We start from the raw sequence: 23,194 nt of genomic DNA on the forward strand, positions 1-23,194 counted from the left end.
CGAACATTACACATCTCTTCCCATAGTTAGTGCGTGGTTTGTAGAGTATAATATCATTGGCAGATCTTAGTTTCATTTTTTGTATTTCTTGCTTTTTTGTAAAAGTTATTTTAGAGTGTAAATCCTTGTTTAATATTTTACGTATCAATAAGCAATTATAATAAACATAAGTTTGATGAACATTTATAAGACCAGTTTCCTTGTAAATTTTTTGGTTGGAGGTGAAGAAATTATATTTAAATAAAATTTTTATTAATTTATTTTGTGCTACTTGTAAAGGCTCTAAATTTGTTTTTGCCGCGGAGCCCCAGATTTCAACCAAATAATCTATGTGTAGCTTAATAAGAGAATTATATATAATGTAACGTACATCATGTGGCAAACATCGGACGATGCTTTTTATAGCTCCCATTAAAGAAGTTAATTTAGATTTTATTTTATGGATATGTGGTTTCCATGTCAATTTACTATCCAATATTAATCCTAAATATTTTTCCTGGTCAACTTTTGTTATTTCTTGATTATTTATTGTTAACGATACCTTTTGAGATATTTTTTTATTTTTTGGAGCAAATACGATATATTTAGTTTTTGAGATGTTTACTGTAAGCAAGTTAGATTGGAACCAAATATTCAAGATATCCAAATCGTCCTGAGCATCCTTTACAATAGTTTCTAAGTTATTACCATAGTAAAATAAGCTAGTATCATCTGCATATAACGAGATATCGCCGCGAAGATTTAAAGTATGGATATTGTTTATATATATAAGAAAGAGCAAAGGACCCAAAATCGAGCCTTGGAGAACGCCGCAAGTAATGACTCGTGGATCACTCTGTGTCTCTCCCATCTTAACTACCTGATATCTATTTGTAAGATAGGATTTTATTATTTTAAGCACTGATCCCGCGATGCCAATAGATTGTAGCTTTTTCAAAAGAATTTCGTGGCTCACAGTATCGAACGCCTTTTTCAGGTCAATAAATATTCCCAATGCTACCTGCTTCCTATCGATATGCAGTTTAATCTTTGTTACAACGTCTATAGTTGCTGATAAAGTGTTACGTCTTGGTCGAAACCCGTACTGTTTATCACAAAAGAAATTTTGTGAATTTAGAAAAGATTCTAGTCGCATATATATTATTTTTTCAAAAACTTTGGACAAAACAGGAAGTACTGATATGGGACGATAATTACCTGGATCTGACTTGTTGCCTGATTTATAGATAGGAGTAACTTTAGCTATTTTTAGAGTATCGGGGAAAATTCCTTCATCTAAGCATTTGTTTATACAGATAGTAAGTACATCTAATATTAAAGATTTTATACATTTTATGGATTTTACATTGACACAGTCAATACCTGCACTTACGTTATTTTTTAAGCTACTAATGATATTCGCAACTTCTTTAGTATCTGCAAATTCAAAATTATTTAGTGTTTGTTCGTTCGACCCAGTTGCGCGTATATCCGTTACGTAAACATTTTCGTTATGATATCTTAATGGAATTTTTTTTGCTAAATTAGATCCAATATTACAAAAAAAGTTGTTAAAATAGTCACAAATCTTTTTAGAGTCTGTTATAAGTCCATTTTCAGTTAAAAGTGTATTCGTCGACGAGGAAATTTTTACTTTGTTGACTGACAAGTTGTTTATTAGGTCCCACATCTTTTTTGGTTTTTTCACACAGGCCGTAAAGGATTTCAAATAGTATGCACTTTTTAATTTTTGTATATTTTCAGATACCTCATTTCTTTTTTTGTTAAAATCTTTTTTAGTAATATCACTGGGGCTATTTTTATGTTGTGTCCAAAGGTTATTTCTCATACGGATATCCTGTATTTAATATTAATATATGTATTTAAAAGCGATTATATGCCTACTATAACTATTTATAAATAGTTATAGTAGGTATATATAATTATATATAATAGGTATATGTATTTTAAATATTTTGGAAAAATTCATTGGTCAGTCAAAAATTCAGCTAAAAATTGGATTTACGTTTACCAGAAGAAAAAAAATTAAAGCAGATAATTGTATATTATAACAAAACAAAACAAAACAGTTGCATTAAAAAAAAATTGCCTTTAAAAAAATAAATGGTGTTATCCTTATTATGGACGCTTATTGGCATAATTAGCGCAGCCAGGGCGCGGGTGGCGTGATTGCGTTCAGTCCGCGTACCGCCGCACCCAGTGTTTCAACAAAATAATACACGCGGAACTGTTTTAGACTATCACGTTTAACTTAAGAACGAAACCATGTTCAGTCGTACAAAATCATAGAGATGAATAGTTGGTATGTTTGGAAGTGTACATCGACCTACCAAGATTTCCCTATGTATGAAAACCTTACTAACAAAATATTATAATGTGGAAAAGCAAATATGACACCATTTAACCTCGTAAGACCTAACCAATAAATTTAAGTAACAATGAATAATCTACTAAAATTAGTTTAAGTAGTCCTACTCATTTAGATAAGTTATTTCAGAAGTTGTATCATTAAGTTCAATTCATCGTAGCGAAACAGACGCGGAAAACATCAATGCAGCTAAAATCACAAGAAACGTCAAGTCTATAACCATAAAATAAACTACTTCGTTGAAAAACTAGTCATCAGCAAACTAGTCAATCAGAAACCAAGTTTTGTTTGCTATAACTGAAATTATAATAAAATAAAGACTAAAACCCTAAATTAAAACTTTGTCTTACATTAAAATTTGTCTTACATTTTTTAATTTTGTATTCTGTTATAATTCATTTAAAATTTCGACTTTTCAAATGACATGTCTGTTTATTATTGTTGCTGGAAACTTTATTGATAAATGTGTTTTGTAAGAAATTTAATTGTATGTAATGTTTATATTGTTTGTTTCCCAAATAAATAAAATAAAAATAAAATAGAATGAAAGCGAAGAACTGCACCAAAAAAAAAGACATATAAAAACAAATAACAAGTAAAATTTCGATATATCCATCTTTCTGTAGAAATCTTTTATTATCATCAACTATTAAATTACACATATTGGAAATTATTTCCACAATCAATTTTGTCATTATAAAATCAGGGTTAACATAAGTCGTTATTGTGTTAATGGGCACCAAACGACCACGGAGTCGACCTATTCCTACGGTAGCTATTTATATGTAGGTAATAACTATGATTAAGGAGCAAGCGAATTGGACCACAAAGGAATACTTAATATCAGAAATCCCATCACAGACTAGGTCGTTTCCCTGAGTACCTTCGAAATTGTAATTTTAATGTGTTTTGGGCGTTAGTACAACACACACAAGGGATTAAAATACCTAGTATTCGTCCTAACATAGGCGTTGGTCAAAATATTAAAAAGAACACAACACTATTGTACGAGTATAGCATATCCTTACCAACGAAAATAAGTATTTTATATTTTTAGAGTAAAATTAAATTAAAAACACGAAAGGGTACTTTAAATTTATTTATTACTTAAACTTTATTCAAAAAAATATTTTATAATAATGCTTTATATTTAAAAATATTTTATATTTAATGTATTTTATTTATTTATTATTAAAACCTTCCGTGGGCCTTAAGGAACATTAAAAAATTTAGCCGAATTGGTCAGCCATTCTCGAGTTATGATGCGCTTAGCAACCTTTATTTTTCATTTATATAGATCTAAGAAGTGATAATATAGATTAAATAAATATTTTTTTTATTTATTAGTTTATAATAAGGTTAAAAGGTTATACATAATAATGTATGTATGTATGTATATAAGTATGTATGTATATAAGTATGCATTTATATGTGGATTCTCTATAAGTAGTAGTATGTATGTATTAGCATGTAAGTTTATAATATAACCCTACCCTGTCTCGAGTTTATAATAAATTTATCCTTCCTTTAAGGGTTGTCTGGAAGAAATGGCTAAATAGCCATAAGTCCACCCATGGTACTTCACAGTCTGTAAATGTCTTTTAATGTGCTTTATGCTTAAAATGTAGTTGTGGTGTACAATAAAGTATAAATAAACAAATTATAGTATTATGACTGACAGATAGCTGTGAGCTTATATATGTATAACCGATTATCAATTATAAGTCGAACATCTCGACTGTTTTCCTGGGAGACTGCGGGGAGACGGGGTGGATAGGATGAGTGTCTCCAGGGAGCAGGCGGCGTTGCCTGGGCCAGGTCCCGCGGGACGCGGCGTGGGCGGTGAGAACTTCGCTCCACAGGGATCACCCTCTACGGGGGGACTGTGATATTTTTAAACAATATCCCAGACGAAAGTCCTTAGAAACTATGTAGGTTTGCTTAAAATATTAAAAATCACGGTAATGTTAACAATAATACGCAAAAGTAAAAATTTAATAGGTATCCAGATAAATATATACGTGTTCAATGCATATACTTAACTATGCACAGAAATAATTTGTTTTTAAATCAAAAATTAGAACACGAGGACAAAAGATTACTTCATTATTAGGCATTATAATTTATCTGTAGCATTTGTTTGAATTGACCTAGTATATCTAAAAGTAGGTAGGCAGGTATATCAGACTACATTTATTTAATTGTAATAACAGAAGCTTTTTATCTAAAATCGAATGAAGGTTGTTTGATTAATTATCATAGAAAGTATGAGACTAAACTACTGAAAATAAATGCACAAAATTTTGACCATTGTTTCTTTCGGGATGTTGTGATTTTTGTAGAAGCTATTTTTGTTTTTGAACGTCCTAAACGTTCATGAGGCAAAGATAAAGTCAAATTAGTCTTATTTATTTATTAACTAAATAATTGGTGTAAAGTTCTTAATGTTAAATCAGCTACTTCAATAAATTTAAACGCCTTGAAATATTTATCAAAATCCTAATTGAGTAATAATGTCAGTGTATAGAACCGCATAGATTGGCTTGTATATATATGTTAGTTACAATTACTAAACTTAATGATTTTAGATTATGTAAGATGTCTTTATCTCTTGACTCGAAGATCAGAAAGTTAAGTAAAAAAATAAAATAGATAGGTAATAATAAACAGTCATATATAAAGAGAAGACGTAGTTAATATTTAGGTAGGTAGGTAGCGGGCTGAGATACATATGTACGTCAGATAATCATGCGGCGTTGTATTTTTACCTGTTATGGATTTTTTGCGTGAAAACACGTGAGTGATTTATTGAATTCAACTGGGAACAGGAAAAATAATACTTGGATGTGTAAGCAGATTGCATATAAACATTTTTTTTCTTCGATTTAGTTCTGACTAATTTTAAGTATTGTGGCTACTTCGTTCGTAGCTTTAGATTAAGATGAAGACATGAAGAGGAGATCTAAGCTCAAATCTAATTAAATAAAAAATTATTCTTTTTCTGAAAGAATTTTGTTGAAAATTATATTGTAGCTAGTAACTTATTAGACGTAGGTATAGATTCTTTTAAAAAAGAAGGATATCTCCTCATAAAAACTCTAGTTATAATTAAATTGATTAAAGTTAATCTGTCGATTAGCGCAATAGGAACAGCTAAACTTGGCCGGGAGGTCGACATCAACATAAAACTGTTATGATATGGCTTTACCGTATTTCCCAACGCGCAGGGCGGAGGTGCGCGCCACCCAGGGGAAATTTCGCAGCGGTTCTCTGTGGGCCTCTACAAGTTTTATGGACGCGCAACACCCCGCTCACCCTACACCCGTAGCCGCGATCAACTTCTTATCGCTTCACATAACAACTACTGCCGATAAACGCCAGTAACAATACTTGGCCACAGATTAATTATTTATTTCACGTAAAGATCTTTCAAAGTCTATCTGTGATAAAAAGCCGATATATAGTAATTATATCTAGTCTGTTAGCACTAATATTCTTTATAAATTTTCACAAACGATGCTCACCTTTTGTAATCCTTGTGCCAGTAAAGCGATGTCTCATAACAATATAATAACTGACAAATTAATCCAGATCGCATAAGATGTTTAACCTTCTCATTTAGCTATAAAGTGAAGTACGCTTCAGTGTAGTGGGATATTACAATATCCCACTACTGGGAATAGGCCTCTTTCCCCATGTAGGAGAAGGATCAGAGCTTACTCCACCACGCTGCTCCAATGCGGGTTGGCGGATTTTCCCTACTATGAGTAACGATCGTTATCAGGTGTAGGTACATGATAACAACCGGGACCGACGGCTTAACGTGCTCTCCGAGGCACGGTGGGGAGACTCACAAGGACTGCACAAACACCCAACAAAAGTTAAGTACGCTTTGTTCATTTTAATTTAACGTTATTTTTTAAATCTCGTTTCTAAATATATAAAAATAATTGATAAAGTATTTACATATATCTCAGACTTAGATTTTTTCTTTCCTAAACCATTCGAGATATAATAATTCATTGTTATAGTCGATTTAGGACGTCAAAAAATTAAGAAATTTTTTGATTGTAAAATTTTATTTCCCTGACAAGAAGGACAGAATATGACATCCTAAATTTGACATGATATTGGACCCACATGTACCAGTCTATCAGAGTTCTGACACTGCAGTAGCGAAGTAGTAATGAATTATCGAACAGAAGGATCAATTAGCAATAAATCTGTTTAAGTCCTTATTTTTTTTTATGTATTCCAGGAATAATAAAAAGTTCTTATAATCAAAGTCACGTAATTGATGTCACATTTCTAAAGTACGTGTATTAGTTAGAACTTATCAATAAAAATGATAACAGTTTATTTTTTCCAATAACTGTTAGATCTTTAGCCAATAGATTATGTAGTTATTGTCGTATTTACGTATACGTAAGTTTAGACAGCAATAAGCGAGAGGTATTGCATTAGGTATCCCAGGAGCAGGCCGGAGAGTCGCAGCATCCTCGCGCTCCCCGCGGGACACATTACGAAAGCACTAGACTCCACCCGATCGATACCTTAAGTTAACAACATTACGTGGCTGTTCAACCACTAACAATGGTAAACTATATGGAACACATCTTCAAGGACGTTTATCAATAATAAAATCGAATAGAAAGGGCAACCTTCAGAATATAGTAATATACAGTTTGTAAATCATAATCATTTAGATTGCAGAACAAAAATTTTACAAATATGTGGTGAAACATATTAAAGGTTCAAGCTTTATAAACTCTAAACTTTTACAGGATAAAACGCTATATGCACAGTCTATGAATGTTTTCGAACTTTACAGTTACTACTTAGCTTACTTAGCAATTGTTAAGACGTCTAAAAGCAAACCATATTTAGGTAATGGCATAAATTATTTCCGCAGGACTAGACCATCTATCCCTCAGTTAATGCAGTTGCGTTCTGTGTAATTGGGCTGTAACAATATTTTGGTGTTCCGTAGTATCCAGGCTGAGAATCTATATTTTTTTAATTAGCTACTCAATAGATTAATTCGTTTAATCACTTTTGGGTTGATAAGTGAATATATGAAATAAGATTTTAAAGCAGTCCGACTATTAAGACTCAAATTGATTGAAAACAACACAACACAATTAACTAGAAATTAATCAATTTCGATAAATTCATTCATTCATCATGTGCAGTACTTGCAACAATTCAATTACTATTAAGTAACAACAAAACAAGTAATAAACAATGTATGCGTTAAAGGCGTAATCATAAACTCCATTGGATTTTAATGTGTGTAACTATAAAATGGTAATAAAATAGTTGTAACCATTTATTTTATTAATTCGTTAAATCTTCTTTCGGTTTTTTACCCTTAATTATTTATAATAATTATTAATACATATTACAATGAATTTATACTTTATATAATAATTTTTAAAAAATATGTGTATCTACATTTAAGTTTCACAAATTTAAAAGTACGGTTTTTGCGTAAAAAGCTTTATTTCCATGAAAAATCTTACTGAACGTTACATCTCGCTTGTCGCAGGTTTGAATTAATTGTGCATAGAAGACTCGTGCAGTGCACGCGACCGCAGGCAACGGCTGATAAAATGCTGATATTAGGACGCGAGGCTGTGACGGCAGACTCCATCACTCGCCAGTATAGAGCTCAGACTGACGTGATCGTTAATACTTAACACTAACAGTCTAGCTAACACTTTTCACAGCTTAACACGTATTTAGACAAATTCCCGGTGTCGCTTTATTTATTTGCTAAAATTTGAGTATTATTTTTATTTTTTTTGTGATACAACTAACACAGTGATATAATGTATAACGTACATAAAATTATTATTCTAAACTTCGTACATGTGTCAGATACTATTGAATGATTATAAACAATCTACTTTATTTTATCAAATTTTGATAATAGCTTAATAATACTAAAATTATATTATTTTGAAGTATAGGTAGATGTGGGATTATACCTATGCGCATTAAATACCTAAGTGAATAAGTACGCTATTTATTAGATTTTATTAAAAATTAAATTAAATAAGATATAATTATTCATACACACATTTTTTTTGTTTCGAAACAAGTCACAACTTATTAAAATGCTACTTACGCTTAAGAGATCTTGGCTTTGCTTGTTTTCTTCTGGACATATTCTATTTTAAAAACATTTTTCTAACAATTAGATAACAACTATAATAATAACACTTTACACCATTATTTTTTCCACTAACAATACATTAAGACATAATTTACAATATAAAGTACATTATTGTTTTATTGTGTCTGACGTACATATATCGGAAAAGTTGATGGGAAAACTCCGAAAGTGTAGTTATGGCAACACGAGACGCGAGGAACGGACGGCTCACCCCGCCTTCACTGAGCTTACTGGCGCCCAACAAGTGGCAATAACAATATTGCAAGCTGCCGCGCAAACTCACATAAGACGCCACTTTAAAGTTGATCCTAGCACCCATTGCTACAATAATCTTGTTAACAAAAAAAAATTGTTACAAAAGTGTTGTTCAGATGTAACGAACATTAATTTACGTGTCTTTAACATTTCCTTTTTTTACCTTTTCATTATATTTTTGTTATGTGTAATGTATTTTAATGATAATATATAATAGTTTATTTTCCTAATCAAATTGCTTTGATTGAATCGTGTTAAGTGTTAGTACACGTATAAACCTAGTTATTGTTTATTTGGAATAAATGTTAACAAAAAGAATTTACTTCAAATATTAAACTGCCGAAAGAGAATCTATCTCAGTACGAAAATTTGCATAGCTACATAATAAACTCAACTACCTACTAATCTGTAGTAACATTACAAAAAGGTAAAATATGCGAGTTTTTGTAAGGACTTATCACAAACTACTCACAGAATATGATAATACTTACACTAGTAGAAAATTATGTAAATATATAATATAATTACAAGTTTTCAATGTCTGTATGATGAAAAGAACAGAATTTTCCAACTTTTTTTCATTTTTCTATTAGCAAACGTACAAATACGAGTATATCAGAGGGATTCTATTAGAGTAGGTAACCTAAAAGTAAAATCTGATTATAAACTGAATTATGGTTGAAATTCGAAGTTAGTAATTCCTTTCTGTGTTAAACTATAGTTGTTTCTGTTTGTCTCTAAATAAGCTAGATTTATTAAAATATGAAAAGTTTTGATAAACATTTATTTAATCCATAAATATATTATCAATAAGAAAATCAGAGTAGTCAATTAATTTCTAACCCCTTCATAGGAGAAGATACATTCTGTTTTTCGACTTAATTTTATGGAGTAAGCCAGAACATATTTAGTGAAAATGTTTATAAAATGTCTATTTTATAAACCTTCAATATATATACACATATATACATATATGATAACTAGCAAATAAGTGTAAATATAGACATAGATAAGAAAAATAATAAAATGTTCAGAAATTATGAATGAATGATGAGTGATTAAAGAGTACTTGTAAGGAAAAAAAAAGCCGTCAGCGTCGGACCATGTCCTAGTTTTACTAGGCAGTCACAGGACTGATGATTTGTAGTTGTACTGAAAAATCGCCTGTGGTATGTAATGCATGCATGTTTAACAAAAGGCACGAGCATTTTGAGCCCGTGGATGTTAATTTTTAAATTAAAAAAAAAATCCTTCAATATTCAAAAGTAATAATTGAAATGTTTAGAAGATGATTGTTTTTCAAAAAGATTCACCATAACTGTGATATGTATATTTACATATACATAATCGCAGTGCGCTTCATTTGGGTATCTTTTGAAGCTAAAACATTTACAATGATATAACAATACATTTTAAAGAACATGACTCATTTTCACGAAAATAAAATTGATGATTTTCACGATTACAGTGACAGACATGCTATATATATGAAAAGAAAAGAAAAAACATGTAACCACAAATTCTTACTTTCACAGATTCTTCACAGTAGGTACTTCTTCTCTGGACAAAGATATACCTATTTTTTATCTTAAAATTCACCAAATTTTTTCCGGTTAATATTTTTTTAAAGTTTGTAGTAAAAAGGTTTTATGATTACTATTCAATATATAATCACACAAACGAAAAATAATGAATGTATTTTCTTCTTTCTGCCAAAGGCTTTTATTATGACATGTCACAAGTTTTAATACACGCAATAATTTTATTTTCCCTTTCCCTAAAATAACTTTTGACGTCTAGTCAGTCAACGTTATGAAATCTAGACTTGACTTCACACGTTGATAACACCATATATACGGTATATATGGTAAAGTTTATAGCCAGAATATCAAAATCAAATTGTAAAAATAACGACTGTTGCTACATCAAAGACTGCATTAATACTTTCATTGACCCAATCTTAATTTCATTTCTATTATGACCTGGTCTTCGAACCCAAAACGATTTATGAAGAAATGAACTAACATGACGAAACTTATTGTTACTTAAAACTTGTAGATGGTTTCTACCAGTGGCGGATTCACAAATTTGCCGTCAGTATTCAATTTGTCCCTCCCTAGTGCTCTCTGAAACTCGATACTCTATTCCTATTCCTAGTAGGAGTCACAGTCACAGCCTTTAAAAAGGTGAGGTTACAGCCACCCAAAAAAGGCCATGTGCAAATCGCAATTATTTTGGCTGATTTTTTAGGCCATCTTTCTATAATTCCATAAAATAATAGTCCATCAATAATAATCAATTGTTGTACAAAGGTTTTGGGCGTGCTCGTTCATTTTCTGGAGCTTTATAATGTTTTAAAAATAAAATTTAGGCAAAATTTACCGCCCCCACCTACCCTAAGCACCCTAAGCTAATAAATTGTCCCTTATTTCATCGTTCTCAAAATGTTAAACTTAACATTCCTAAGGTACCGCAACATCAAAAATATAATTACTACTATTTCCGAATCCAATTTAAAAACAATGTATCTGAGAAAAGCCTCCTAAGAACTAGGCTATGTAAATACGGAAGAATTTATAAATTTGACCCACCCTAGGAATAAGTTTTGTAACATCTAAAATTTTTGTCCAAAGTAGTAGGTATCTATCTAAATAGTAAACAAAGTTTTATTCCTTTTTATAGAAATAGTTTTACCTGTGTTCACAACCGCTCTGGTGTAGTGGTGCTAGTAGTCGCCTAAAACACCGACAGTTTTCGCGTTCGATTCCCGCTCGGGATCGATATTTAATTTGTACAAATATTTCTTTCCAGTTTGGAGATGTCTGCCCTTGTGGATCTCCCCACGTGCCACGAAAGCACGTTAAGCCGTCGATCCCGGGTGTTATCATAAATACCTGATAGCGATCGTTTCTCATAATTGGGAACATATCCGTCAACCCGCAGTGGAGCAGCGTGGTGAATTAAGCTCCAATCCTTCTCCTGCGTGGAAACAGAGGCCTTTGCCCAGCATTGGAATGTTACAGGCCGAATGCGAATTAAGGATATTTAATGTGGTATAAGGCTGGCTGAATTGTAGTAGTAACAAACTCTTAACATAAAATCTGTATGAGTAGCTACTGGGTGAAAACCATTAAAAATGACGATTTTGACATCATAATTTGTCCATGCGTAATATTTAACAAACTATTCTCTTGTCTCAAGTAATAAGAACTTGCTGTGGTAAAATGGTACATTATCTAACATAATATTATACTTTTATGTACCTTATTAAAAGTATTTAGTAAATGCAATTCGTTTTTCAGACCGAAACTGGATTTTCTCCATACAAAATAATTTGTCCTTTTCATGACTAGCGTTACAAAAAACATTTTAAAAAGAATACTAAATATTGTATGGAAATATATGATTATTTTTTGTAAAGATAATATGATTACTTATAGTTATCGGGTAAAGCAAACTTAATTTACTTATTTCGTATACAAATATTTGTTTCCAAACATGATGTCAATTATTTTGTTCATTTTTGTTATTCCTTTTTCTCCCAACCTAATTTAGTAATATTTGATGTTTATCAAATGGGAAAACTTACTTTATAAGAAGCCAATCAGAATCCAGAAGCTATAGATACCTTGTCGACGATTTTGCTATCATATGTCAAATCGAATGAATGCGTACTTTTGTGTCGGCGAACGAAATTCCAACTTTAATTCATCATTTTTGTTATCTACTAAACTCTACAGGTAAGAGAATACTTATATATTTAATTCATTCATAAACACGGTTTAATTTAATCATTATAGAAAAGCAAGGTGCTTTAACATACTGATATTCTAGTTTGACTTAAAGTATTTTTATGTTATGTTCTAGTAGAGATTTTGTTCATTTTTGTTATGATTTCGTCACGTTTTTTGTCACGTCACAAAAATGATATAACAAAAATGAACTAATGACGTATTCACGAGTCTGATGTTTGTTTTTATTATGAGTTTCTTTTTTGTGGTCATGCCAGACTTACCGGCTAAAAACCACTACGTGTGAGCAGATCTCCGCCTGAGTGAGGTAGGGATTATGGGGTATATTTACTTAACCTTCAAGTTTTTTTTACTGGTACGTCTCGAAATCTCAAGTACCTAATTCAGTGACTGTAACCACACTTTTGACGGTAAATTTATTGTATGTCTTGTCTTTAACGCTCCTTGAGTGAGTATTTTATTGTTGTTGGGGGAAAGTGGCGCCATAAGTGCTCAATAACATATTGTACAATATATAACAATAGTAATGATAGTAAATAAAAAATAGTAAAATGCACTATCAATCAATTTTGACGATAATCACGTGATATTTTGATTTCTGTAAATTTATTTCTTCTGAAAATTCGAGTTCGCCGGCATTTATCAATGAATTCACAAGGCGGTGAAATACGAAAATCAAAAGTACCTGGTACGCGTGTAACTGATACAATTGAAAATTGTTTCCCGGTATTTGCTTATTTTGATGAATAATTTTGGGAATTCGCCTTCTTATTTTTTGACTTTGCAAATATAATCAGTTATCGATACTGAGCACTCCAATTTTTAAAGTAGTAATTAAAAAGTAGCGGTGTATATGTCTTACCTATTTTTCTTTTTAGAATGCTGATGACAGCAGCTGAAAATCAGTCATATAGACGACGATTAAAAAAATACAATACGCAAAATTTTGAAGAACTAGGATAAAAAAATTAATATAAATAATTATCCGTTATTATGTCAATTGTGAAAAACCCTAAGTTTTCATTTTTGTTACTTTTTCGTTACGAGTTTCATTTTTGTTATGGTTTCATTTTTGTTTCTTTTTTGTCACAATGGTCATTTTAAATGGTTTTCACCCCACTATAGCTCTTTTCGTACAGTTTTAGTTGTCCTGTGGCGATTATTGAAGGTGGCTTCCCTTGCCTATTTCAGTGGTAACAATATGTATATTACGATAAAATAAAATTTTAGCCTTATAAAAACCATTGAATGTTAAAGTTTCTTAACGGCTTGCAACATGTACCTTGCTACTATTATAATAGAAATTCAAAGAATACTTAAAAAAAGAATACCAATAGTGACTTCAGTGCAAGTCTACAGCACCATTATACACACGTTCTAGGTAAGCGTGCTCCATCTTAGACCGCACTTTCACTTATCATCAGGTGAAATAGTGTTCAAACGCAAGCCTACAATTGTATAAAAAAAAACCATACATATCAATACATAGTATAAAACGAAGTCGCTTCCCGCTGTCTGTGTGCTCAGATCAGTGACAGGCACCACCTTTCGATTGGAAAAAAATCATCAAAATCGGTCCACCCACCAATCGAAAGTTCAGAGGTAACATGCATAAAATAAAATAAAAACTGCTGTGTGTTTACGGCAGTTAAAAATATAGCCACCCTTCTCCTCCCGTGGATGTCGTAGAAGGCAACTAAGGGATAACACAGTTCCACTACCACCTTGGAACTTAAAAAGCCGACTGATGGCTGGATAATCATCCAACTGCTGGCTTTCAAATACACAGTCCGAAGACGGGCAGCAGCGTCTTCGGTGCGACAAAGCCAGCCCTGCGGTCACCAACCCGACTGCCTAGCGCGGTGACTATGGACAACACACATGAGTTCACACCATTTTTGGCGTGAACTTGTGGAGGCCTATGTTCAGCAGTGGACTGCGATAGGCTGAAGTGAAGTGAATGGATAAAAAAAAACAATGGAATTGAGAGCCCCTTCCTTTTTTGTAAGTCGGTTAAATGTCCATGTCCAAATGTCCATTTGGTCAAATGCTTAGCAACATGTAATGCATGCTTATTACGCAATGCAATTTAGGATGCTACCTTTTGATTAAAAAAGAATCATCGAAATCGATCCAGCCCGTAAAAATTATTTATTAATTATATTACCTTGTAATTAATATATATTAGTAATATCTTTTACCTGTTTACTGCAATATTTCATGTCACGTTATTTGATGCTTATTCTTATATATAAAACTAGCTGTACCCTGCGCGTTGCTGCGCTTTTTTTTTTCGTACCAACTTAGAAAAACCTTTATGGGCTCATGCACAACACTTTGATGAAGATCATGATATGATCAAATGCATAGTTTACGATTCTATAAAGGACATACAGACAAACGTTCATTTTTATATTTATAGATACAAAAGCTCGGTCGAATAGCAGTAGCCGGCAGACGCTGTCCTGCTAGGAAAACAGCTACCACACGTGATAGCTTACACACCGATAGCAGCGCCACCTATCATATGTTTCAAGTTAGACCAAATTACAGATGCTTACGAAATTTGATAAAACTTGGTTCAGTAGTTTCGGGGTTACATACATTTAAAATTTTCATTGTTAACGCCCACCCCCGCAATCCTTATTGGGGATGAGTTATCATAAAATCCGCTCATTGATCATTTTTACATCACTTAAAGGAGATTCCTACCATATTTGAAGTCGATAGGAACTATAGTTTAAAAACAGGAATTTCCCGTTGTTAACGCCCCCACAACCCCCTCTTGTGTGTGAATTTTCTTAAAATCTGTTCTTAGCTAACCTCTACTCGGCAAAAGGAATATTTCTACCGAATTTCAAGCCTCTACGCCTTATGGTTCCAGAGATATCGTGATGAGTCAATATATAGGTGGAAATCTCTTTTTATTTTATATATAAAATTCTCGTGTCACAATTAGTTAAATAACTCCTCCGAAACGGCTAAACCGATTTTTATAAATTTTTGTGTGCTTAACGGATAGGTCTGAGAATCGGCCACATCTATTTTTCATACCCATAAATTACAGGGAGTGGGTTAGAGGGCTTAATAATAGATATATATGGCAAAACAATGTTTGCGGAATCAGCTAGTTAACATATAAACAACTAGCGACCCGCCCTGTCTTCGCACGGGTGCAATGCTGATACTAAATACAAAATATAAATTAAATATTTGCAATGTAAGCGCAAAAAATGTGTTTATTTACGACATCACATGAAAAACATCTAAAACTATCAGTGTTCCTCTACTATATTATGCATGTATAATACATATAAACTTTCCTCTGGAATCACTCTATTTACTAAAGAAAACCGCATCAAAATCCGTAGCGTAGTTTTAAAGATCTACGCACACAGGCAGCGGAGAGCGACTTTGTTTTATAATAAAATATGTAATGATCAAAGGTATGATGAAATAGAACGTTTATTCGTCATTGGGTGCGTTCCACTGAAGGCCCGCTAAGCGATCGGTCACGACAACGGAAATTGACGTTCCACTAACGTAAAAAACGCTGCAGGTGTTGCAGGGGGATATTATATTTTTATATTATAAGTAGGACGCATATTTGACTGCTGTCAGGTGTCAGCTGTGTGCTCGCAATATGACGGCATGGTGAAAACATGCACCTATGGGCGTTGTGAGTAAACATTTCGCATGAATTGAAGTAAAACTTAATTCAACATGGAATCCCAGGAATTTATCGTTGCGTTTTTGCCGAATTGAATGAGAGATAACATTCATAATTTGACACTGACAGTTGTTTCTTCAAACTCCTGCTACGCAGTAACGCGAGCTTAAGTCGCACCTAGGATATCTTTTAACACCTTCCCCCATTCGAAAACCATATAATATGTCCAATAATTTTTTGTTTTGCGGACAATTTGGCGCCCCTTTCATTAGCTTCCGGGCCAGGTTGCCCCTTGTCTCTCGCTACGCCACTGCCGCCACATATTGATGAAAGCCAACTCTGATCCACCAATATTTTGTGGGTGAAGTGGGCGCGATGCGGTCACGAACAGTGATGTCATCTATGACGTCGCCCGTGTTCTGGGCCTTAGGTCGAACGATAGAAATGCGTTGCGGTCGCTTAGTGGAATTCACCCATTGTCCTACGTCATTTGTGACGTCTTTCATCAGCTGTTTATCTATCATTTGCATTTCCCAGTTTTCAACTATCAATGTCAAATTAAAGGTGTTATTCAAAAAGTTAAAGATATATTATGAAACACAACTTTATCATGTGAAATAAACTATAAAATTGAAGTTTACTATAAGCAATAAAACCATGGCAGCTATAGAACTTCCTTATGACGTACGTATTTGGTTGAATTTTTATTTCCGCATTTCAAAATTTTCGATTTTCTTTGTTTGCGCTTTGTGTTAGTTATCAATCTTTCACGTGATTATACAAACCAAAAAGAATACGTTAATATTAAGACCAACATATTTCGATATTTTTTTTATTAGCATCTATAAATCGACTTTTGGAGTTAAATGTACTTACTTCATTTAATTTTCACTAAATTTATACTAAATTAGAATATACATGATACAAACCTGAAAACTACCATTAGATGTACAGTATTAAAAGCCTGAGAAGTACATCTTCAATAAGTAAATAAATAATTATAACTATAGAAAATTATAATTTAATATCCAAGTGCTCAAATTCTTTACATTATTTCAAATGAAAATGATTTTCAATAAATGACTTTTATTACTTTCCAGGTTCTAGTGTACCTTCTTAAATATTTGCCACCATCTGACCGCAAGGCTGCTAGTGAAACTTGTCAGGCATGGTACTTAGCTGCTAATGATTATTGTTTTTTAAAAAATAAAACAATTGTTCTTTATAAAACAGATTTAAATGATGAGTCATCACCACTGCAAGCTATTGAAAATTCAATGATACCCTATTTTAATTTTTTGTTCAGTGAAGTAGAAATATCTAATAAATTGAATGGTTTCTGGGACAAAATCGGTGAAAATATAAAAGGTTTAACTATTAGAAAATGTGATATTCATGAAAAAGTTATAGACAACATATTGCACAAATGTATTAATCTTGAAACATTAAATATACAAGGTTGCAAAGAACTTTTCATGTCAGGTTGTCTATTAGAAAAGACAAATAGCTGGATAGCTGACAGTTTCAAAAATTTAAAAAGTCTCAGTTTGTCTGAAAATAAATACATAACAGATGCATTATTTTATAGATTTGTGAAAAATGCACCAGTCTTAGAAAATTTATGCTTATCATTATGCCCTTTGCAATTCCACGGAGGCTTTATAAAACGTTTCTACCCTAATATAGATAATGTTTTTGAGAATCCATCTGAAAGTGTCTTTACATTCTACTTTGTTTCGCAATTTATACAATCTAGAGCTGATCAAATAAAAACGTTAGTGTTTTCTAATACTTTAATTGATGGAGCAGCTTTAAAAAATTTATCAGAAATACAAAATTTGAAGTTGGAATGTCTTCAACTAAATACATGTGATCAGCTAACAAACGCTGGCATTATATCGTTAACAACTCATCAGCAAACTCTCAGAGAACTAGACATAGGCCTATGCACCCGAGTTACTGATCAATCTCTTATGTATATCAGTGAAAATCTTATACATTTAGAGTACCTTAACATTCAGAGATGTAGAGCAGTAACAAATTTGGGTGTAGCTGAGTTAAGCAAACTGAAAAAACTAAAACGATTGAATATCTCTCAGTGTGAACTTATTACAAGAGAAGGAATTGAAAAGGGAATTTGTAAAGAAGAAAATATCACAATGCAGGAGTTGGATATAAATTCCTTAAATTTAGTACAAACTGGTGTAATAATGATTTCTGAAACTTTAACAAACTTGCGCTTCATAGATTTAAGTTTTTGTTTTAATGCTGTAACAGACACATCTATTCAAGTAATTTTTAAAAACCAATTACTTTTACATACTTTGAAAATAAGTTACTGTGATAAAGTCTCGGACGCTGGCTTGACTGGCATGGGAAAAGTGGAAACAGAAGGCGATGATGAAGGGCCTGTTATGTCTAGTTACAATGAGGGCAACGTGCCTAATAGGATCCATTTAGGTTCAAGAGCTGAGGAGGAAATTATTCGAGACGCAAGAAGAAAACGCGATGTTATGAGAATGTGTGAAAAATTGTCCATGGATTCCTACTCTGGTTACTCATTAGCCCGAATAAAATCCCTAAGAGAACTTAATATTAGTGGTTGCAACCGAATAACTGACGTCAGTTTGACATATGCCTTTTCGTTTAAGGAGCTCCTAAGTCTCAATTTGAGTAGGTGCCAACAAATTACAGTTGATGGAATAAAACATCTAGTCAAAAACTGTCCAAGCATTGAATACCTAAATCTAAATGACTGTTATAGTTTAAAAGATGATGCTGTGATTGAGATAGTAAAAGGGTTACCAAGATTACAATATCTTGAACTAAGAGTAAGTTTTATAAGTTAATATTTTATTTGACTTAAAACAAGTTTTGATTCAAACTAAAGTTCTTTAAATTAATATAACTTAAATAATTAAAGCTTGATAAATAACGACAAAAAAATATCGACAAATATTATTTACTTTTCTTGGGTATGTCTGTGAATCTTAATTGAGGCGTTGCTGCTGTTATTATTTTCAGGGTTGTAACCAGCTAACCGATAAAACATTAGAGGCGATAAAAGACTATTGCAAAATACTTAAGGTGTTGGACATACAAGGTTGTCACAATATTTCAGCTGAATTGGGATGCACAATCGGAACTTTACCTACCCTCCATACTGTCTTAATGTCCAAACCTGGACCATACATTACTGAAGGAGTAAAAAACAGAACACCAGCGCCCCCTCTTATACCTTCTTTGTTACGGAAACTTCGTTTGCATTAAGTTTGTCTAAATTGTAAATTTTATAACATGTATTATTTCGTTAAAAATTGCCCTAAATATAAAAGACCTAAAAATTAAATTAAGTTGGTAACATGATTTTTTTGCAGATTGTTTTTAAATAAATTTCAAATATGTTACATTTATTGTGCATTTAAGAGATTACTTAAGTATTATTAACACAAAATATAGTAAGTACGATATAAGTAATAATAATTATAGTGTCAAATATTAATATAAAACTGATGAACATAATATAAATTTTTTTATATAGGTTAAGACAAAATTAACACCCTTAAATAATGGGAAAAAATATGAAAAATTTAGATGTATATTTGAAAAATTCTATTTATTAGATAGATATTGTTGTTAGAAAAATTATTCTACTTTTGTAAAGAAAAAATGTGGTGCAATCATTTTGGTGACAAACAACAAACTTAGTTTTTCAAGATAAAGATGAATTGAATTTTAAGATGAAACATCACAATTTTGATATGCTTTAAAGATACTGTATCCTTATATATTTCTACTGACGTCAAGCATTTAATCATAGATGTATGTAATACGTAAAGATTTTCTTTTGTTTTTACCGTATTTCCGTATATCTGTGACTTAGGCCGGATGTTCAGTATTATTAATACCTACAGTCGTACTATATACAAAAGACAAATAATAAAAAATTGTTACAAAACATAAATGTAATTTAACTATCATTTATATTTTTTAATTATATCATAACTCTTAAACATAAGTTACTACGAAACGACATGTAGTAGTACTTGTGTAAGTAGGTACTTTGTTATTTAAGCTTTATTCGTTTATTTTATTAATTATTTCATCTTTATCAAATTAAAATTAAGAAAGGTGTTTATAAAAGTACAATTAAAAAAAAACTGTTAATAAAGAATAGATATTGTTTTGGCGTCAATCGACTGCTATGTAATGTGTTATGAACATACCTGTATGTAGAAGACAATAAATTGTATTTGTTTTTGTAACAATCATACTTTAATATTTGTTATCAAAATATAGTCCGATTTATTGTATTTATTGTTTTTTATTTAATTATGTTATTGAGTTGTAGGTACATAGCGCGGCACGGTGAAAGAAACACGTTTGGATATTCGCAAGCATAAGTGTTTATTTTGCGACAACTTCTAATTATAAAGTAAGAAGGATTATCATAAAGTGTATTAAATGCTTAACATAATTAACGTATTTGATGACTGTTAGTAATACTGTAACATTCTAAATAACTTTTCCTTTACCGCATTATACCTACGTGATAATTTTTTTACACACCTAGCAAGATTTTTTATTGAGAGGCAGCTGGAATTTTTAGACAATTATCGTCATATTGCACTACAGAAAACTAATTCAAAATTATACCCCTCAACCTTCCTCATAAGTTACTCGGACTATCGACGGGATCTCTCGCTGCCGAGTGTCGTAAAGGCCATGCTTGACAGCGAGAGATCGTGGCAGGCGGCAGTCTCCTTCTGCGAAGAGGTAATGACGCAGAAGGAGACCACGGAGCGGGCCAGAGAGGAAGATGCCTCTACTGGCCCACTCCGGCGCAGACGTCCGGAGGCAAGGAGGAGACGGTTTGCCCACCTCCTCCTCCCCTCGTAATAGTGGGGTTGGCAGTCGATAGTCGGGGGAATTCGGCCGGCCAGACGACATGACTCCATACGTCTGAGGGGTGGCCTTGTTGTGAGCGAGGCTACCCCACCACTGTGCAAAATTTACCTGATTTGATAAACAAGTAAATTTATCTAAATAATTACTGTAATATGTGAAGTAACATGCAAAAATAGGTAAACTTACTTAGTTTAGAATTTTGATACAGAAAGATTGATCTAAAAAGATCTGATAGCTTAAAATAAATCAAGTTAATTTATTTGAGCATTTATTAATTTTTTGATTATGGAAATTCTATCTTAGTTATTAAAATTACACCAAACGTAACTTCGTAACTAACTAACCTAACCAAGAGCCCTATAATAATTTTATCATGCACGAAAATAAATTAAATAAATTATTATTGAATAATCGTCTTTATTGAAAATTAAACAAATATGCTCCGTAGTGCCGACCACACAAAATAAATAATGAAACTAATCATGCAATAGTATTCAGTGTGAAATCATTTTTTTTTTTTTTATTGGAAAATTATTATCACAGTCGCAATTATAAATTACACTATCATCTTAATCGCTCACTTTCAAAAAAATAATACTCACATTTTTAGTAAATGAATTGTGAATTTTTAATAAACTACCTATTAAACATAGTAAACTAATCAAATAAAATTCAACAGCAAAATTAACCTACTATATAAGTGTAAATTTTTTTTATATAGTTATTAAAATTGCTGTCCTTAATTACTATAATAACAAGGAATTGAGGATAAAAAAGAAATATTATGTTGTACAAGTAAAAATATCTAAGCTCTAATATACTTCCACTTTATTTCAAGTTAAACTTGCTTGTATATATGACACTGTCACAAAATATATTAACAAGTTAAAATATATAAACCACATAAATTACAATTGAGTTCTGTGGGTAAATTCTACTAAGTGGTTTCGAAGGAAAATTTCATAACGAGTGAAAATACGTAAATACAAATAAATGAAAAATTAAATACATGAAAACCACACGGAGTTCATATTCCTAAGGTTAAGAATGTCGTAACTGCTGGTAATATTCTTAAAATAGCTTTTTTTGGTTGTTTAGTAAGCACAAAATGTAGATCTGCCCGAAATCACGCAATATCTAAGCGACAACAAAACTCATCATAGAGCTAGCTATGAGATATAGACCAAGACGCAGAAAAATCTGGCGATTCGAATGGTAAATTTTCGAATATAACTCATTTTACGGATTTATGTCGGTTAGTAAGGATTGCCTTTCAAACGTCGATATATATAAATATTGAGTTTCCTCCGGCCGAATTGAGTAACCTCCTCCTTTTTTGAAGTCTGTTTAAAAAGACTTCATCCAAACCGGCAGCGAATCATTTTAACTCTCTCTTCTACTAATCCTTCACGATTTACTAAAAATACCGAGTTGAGCTCGGTCACCCAGGTACTATATATTATATAAATAGTTTTCAAGACGAAGGTTTATAAGATTTTTCTTCAAACCTAATGAAACATTTTTTTTTTAAATGTTTTATTACATTCCATTTTAAAATAATTTATAAATTCATAGTTAATACCTAAAGATATTTTACTCTATTTTGCCCTATTATTATTTGCTCTTACTTAACTTAAATGTTTTTTTACAATGATTTATATTCTAAAGGTGAAAGTTAGACACTGGCAATAATGCCTAAATACCTTATAATAAAATTAGGTATTTAGAATCAGTCGAAAGTAATTGGTGCCACAGTTCAATAATTTTAACAATTTTGTACAGGCAAAAAGCGATACAAAACAATTTTATTGAAGAGTATGTATGTATACCTATTACATCATATGACTTTGACTTACCAATATGATACAAATTTTTTGTAACTTACACGTGTACGTTTTATGTACCATAGTAATATATAAAGCCTTTAAAATAAATATAGTAAATCTGTCAGTTCTGTTAACAATTTATAAATAACACAACAATTAGTAAAACATTAATAAAACACCACCTTTAACTAGGTGAACCCTAACTTTATCTAAAATTGAAAATCAAATACAATAAAT

At 31.7% G+C, this 23,194-nt stretch overlaps 1 protein-coding gene across 1 annotated transcript; it reads left to right on the forward strand.

The window, feature by feature from the left end:
• The first annotated feature begins 16,751 nt into the window (after positions 1-16,751).
• On the forward strand, positions 16,752-20,536 carry LOC123669574 (F-box/LRR-repeat protein 14). Its single transcript, XM_045603178.1, has 3 exons — positions 16,752-16,907; positions 17,324-19,054; positions 19,248-20,536. Exons 1-3 carry the CDS (start codon positions 16,881-16,883, stop codon positions 19,491-19,493), a joined length of 2,004 nt encoding a protein of 667 aa, XP_045459134.1. The 5' UTR covers positions 16,752-16,880; the 3' UTR covers positions 19,494-20,536.
• Positions 20,537-23,194: the final 2,658 nt, after the last annotated feature.

This window comes from Melitaea cinxia, chromosome 1 (genome assembly GCF_905220565.1).
Source record: "Melitaea cinxia chromosome 1, ilMelCinx1.1, whole genome shotgun sequence".
NCBI classification, from domain to species: Eukaryota; Metazoa; Arthropoda; class Insecta; order Lepidoptera; family Nymphalidae; genus Melitaea; species Melitaea cinxia.

Excerpts from the sequence above, each read along its gene's own strand:
- LOC123669574 (XM_045603178.1), top strand. The coding sequence starts at position 16,881 with ATGGCAGCTATAGAACTTCCTTATGAC. Across the intron at positions 16,908-17,323 it reads CTATAGAACTTCCTTATGAC|GTTCTAGTGTACCTTCTTAA; the intron begins GTACGTATTTGG and ends ATTACTTTCCAG. Across the intron at positions 19,055-19,247 it reads TACAATATCTTGAACTAAGA|GGTTGTAACCAGCTAACCGA; the intron begins GTAAGTTTTATA and ends TATTATTTTCAG.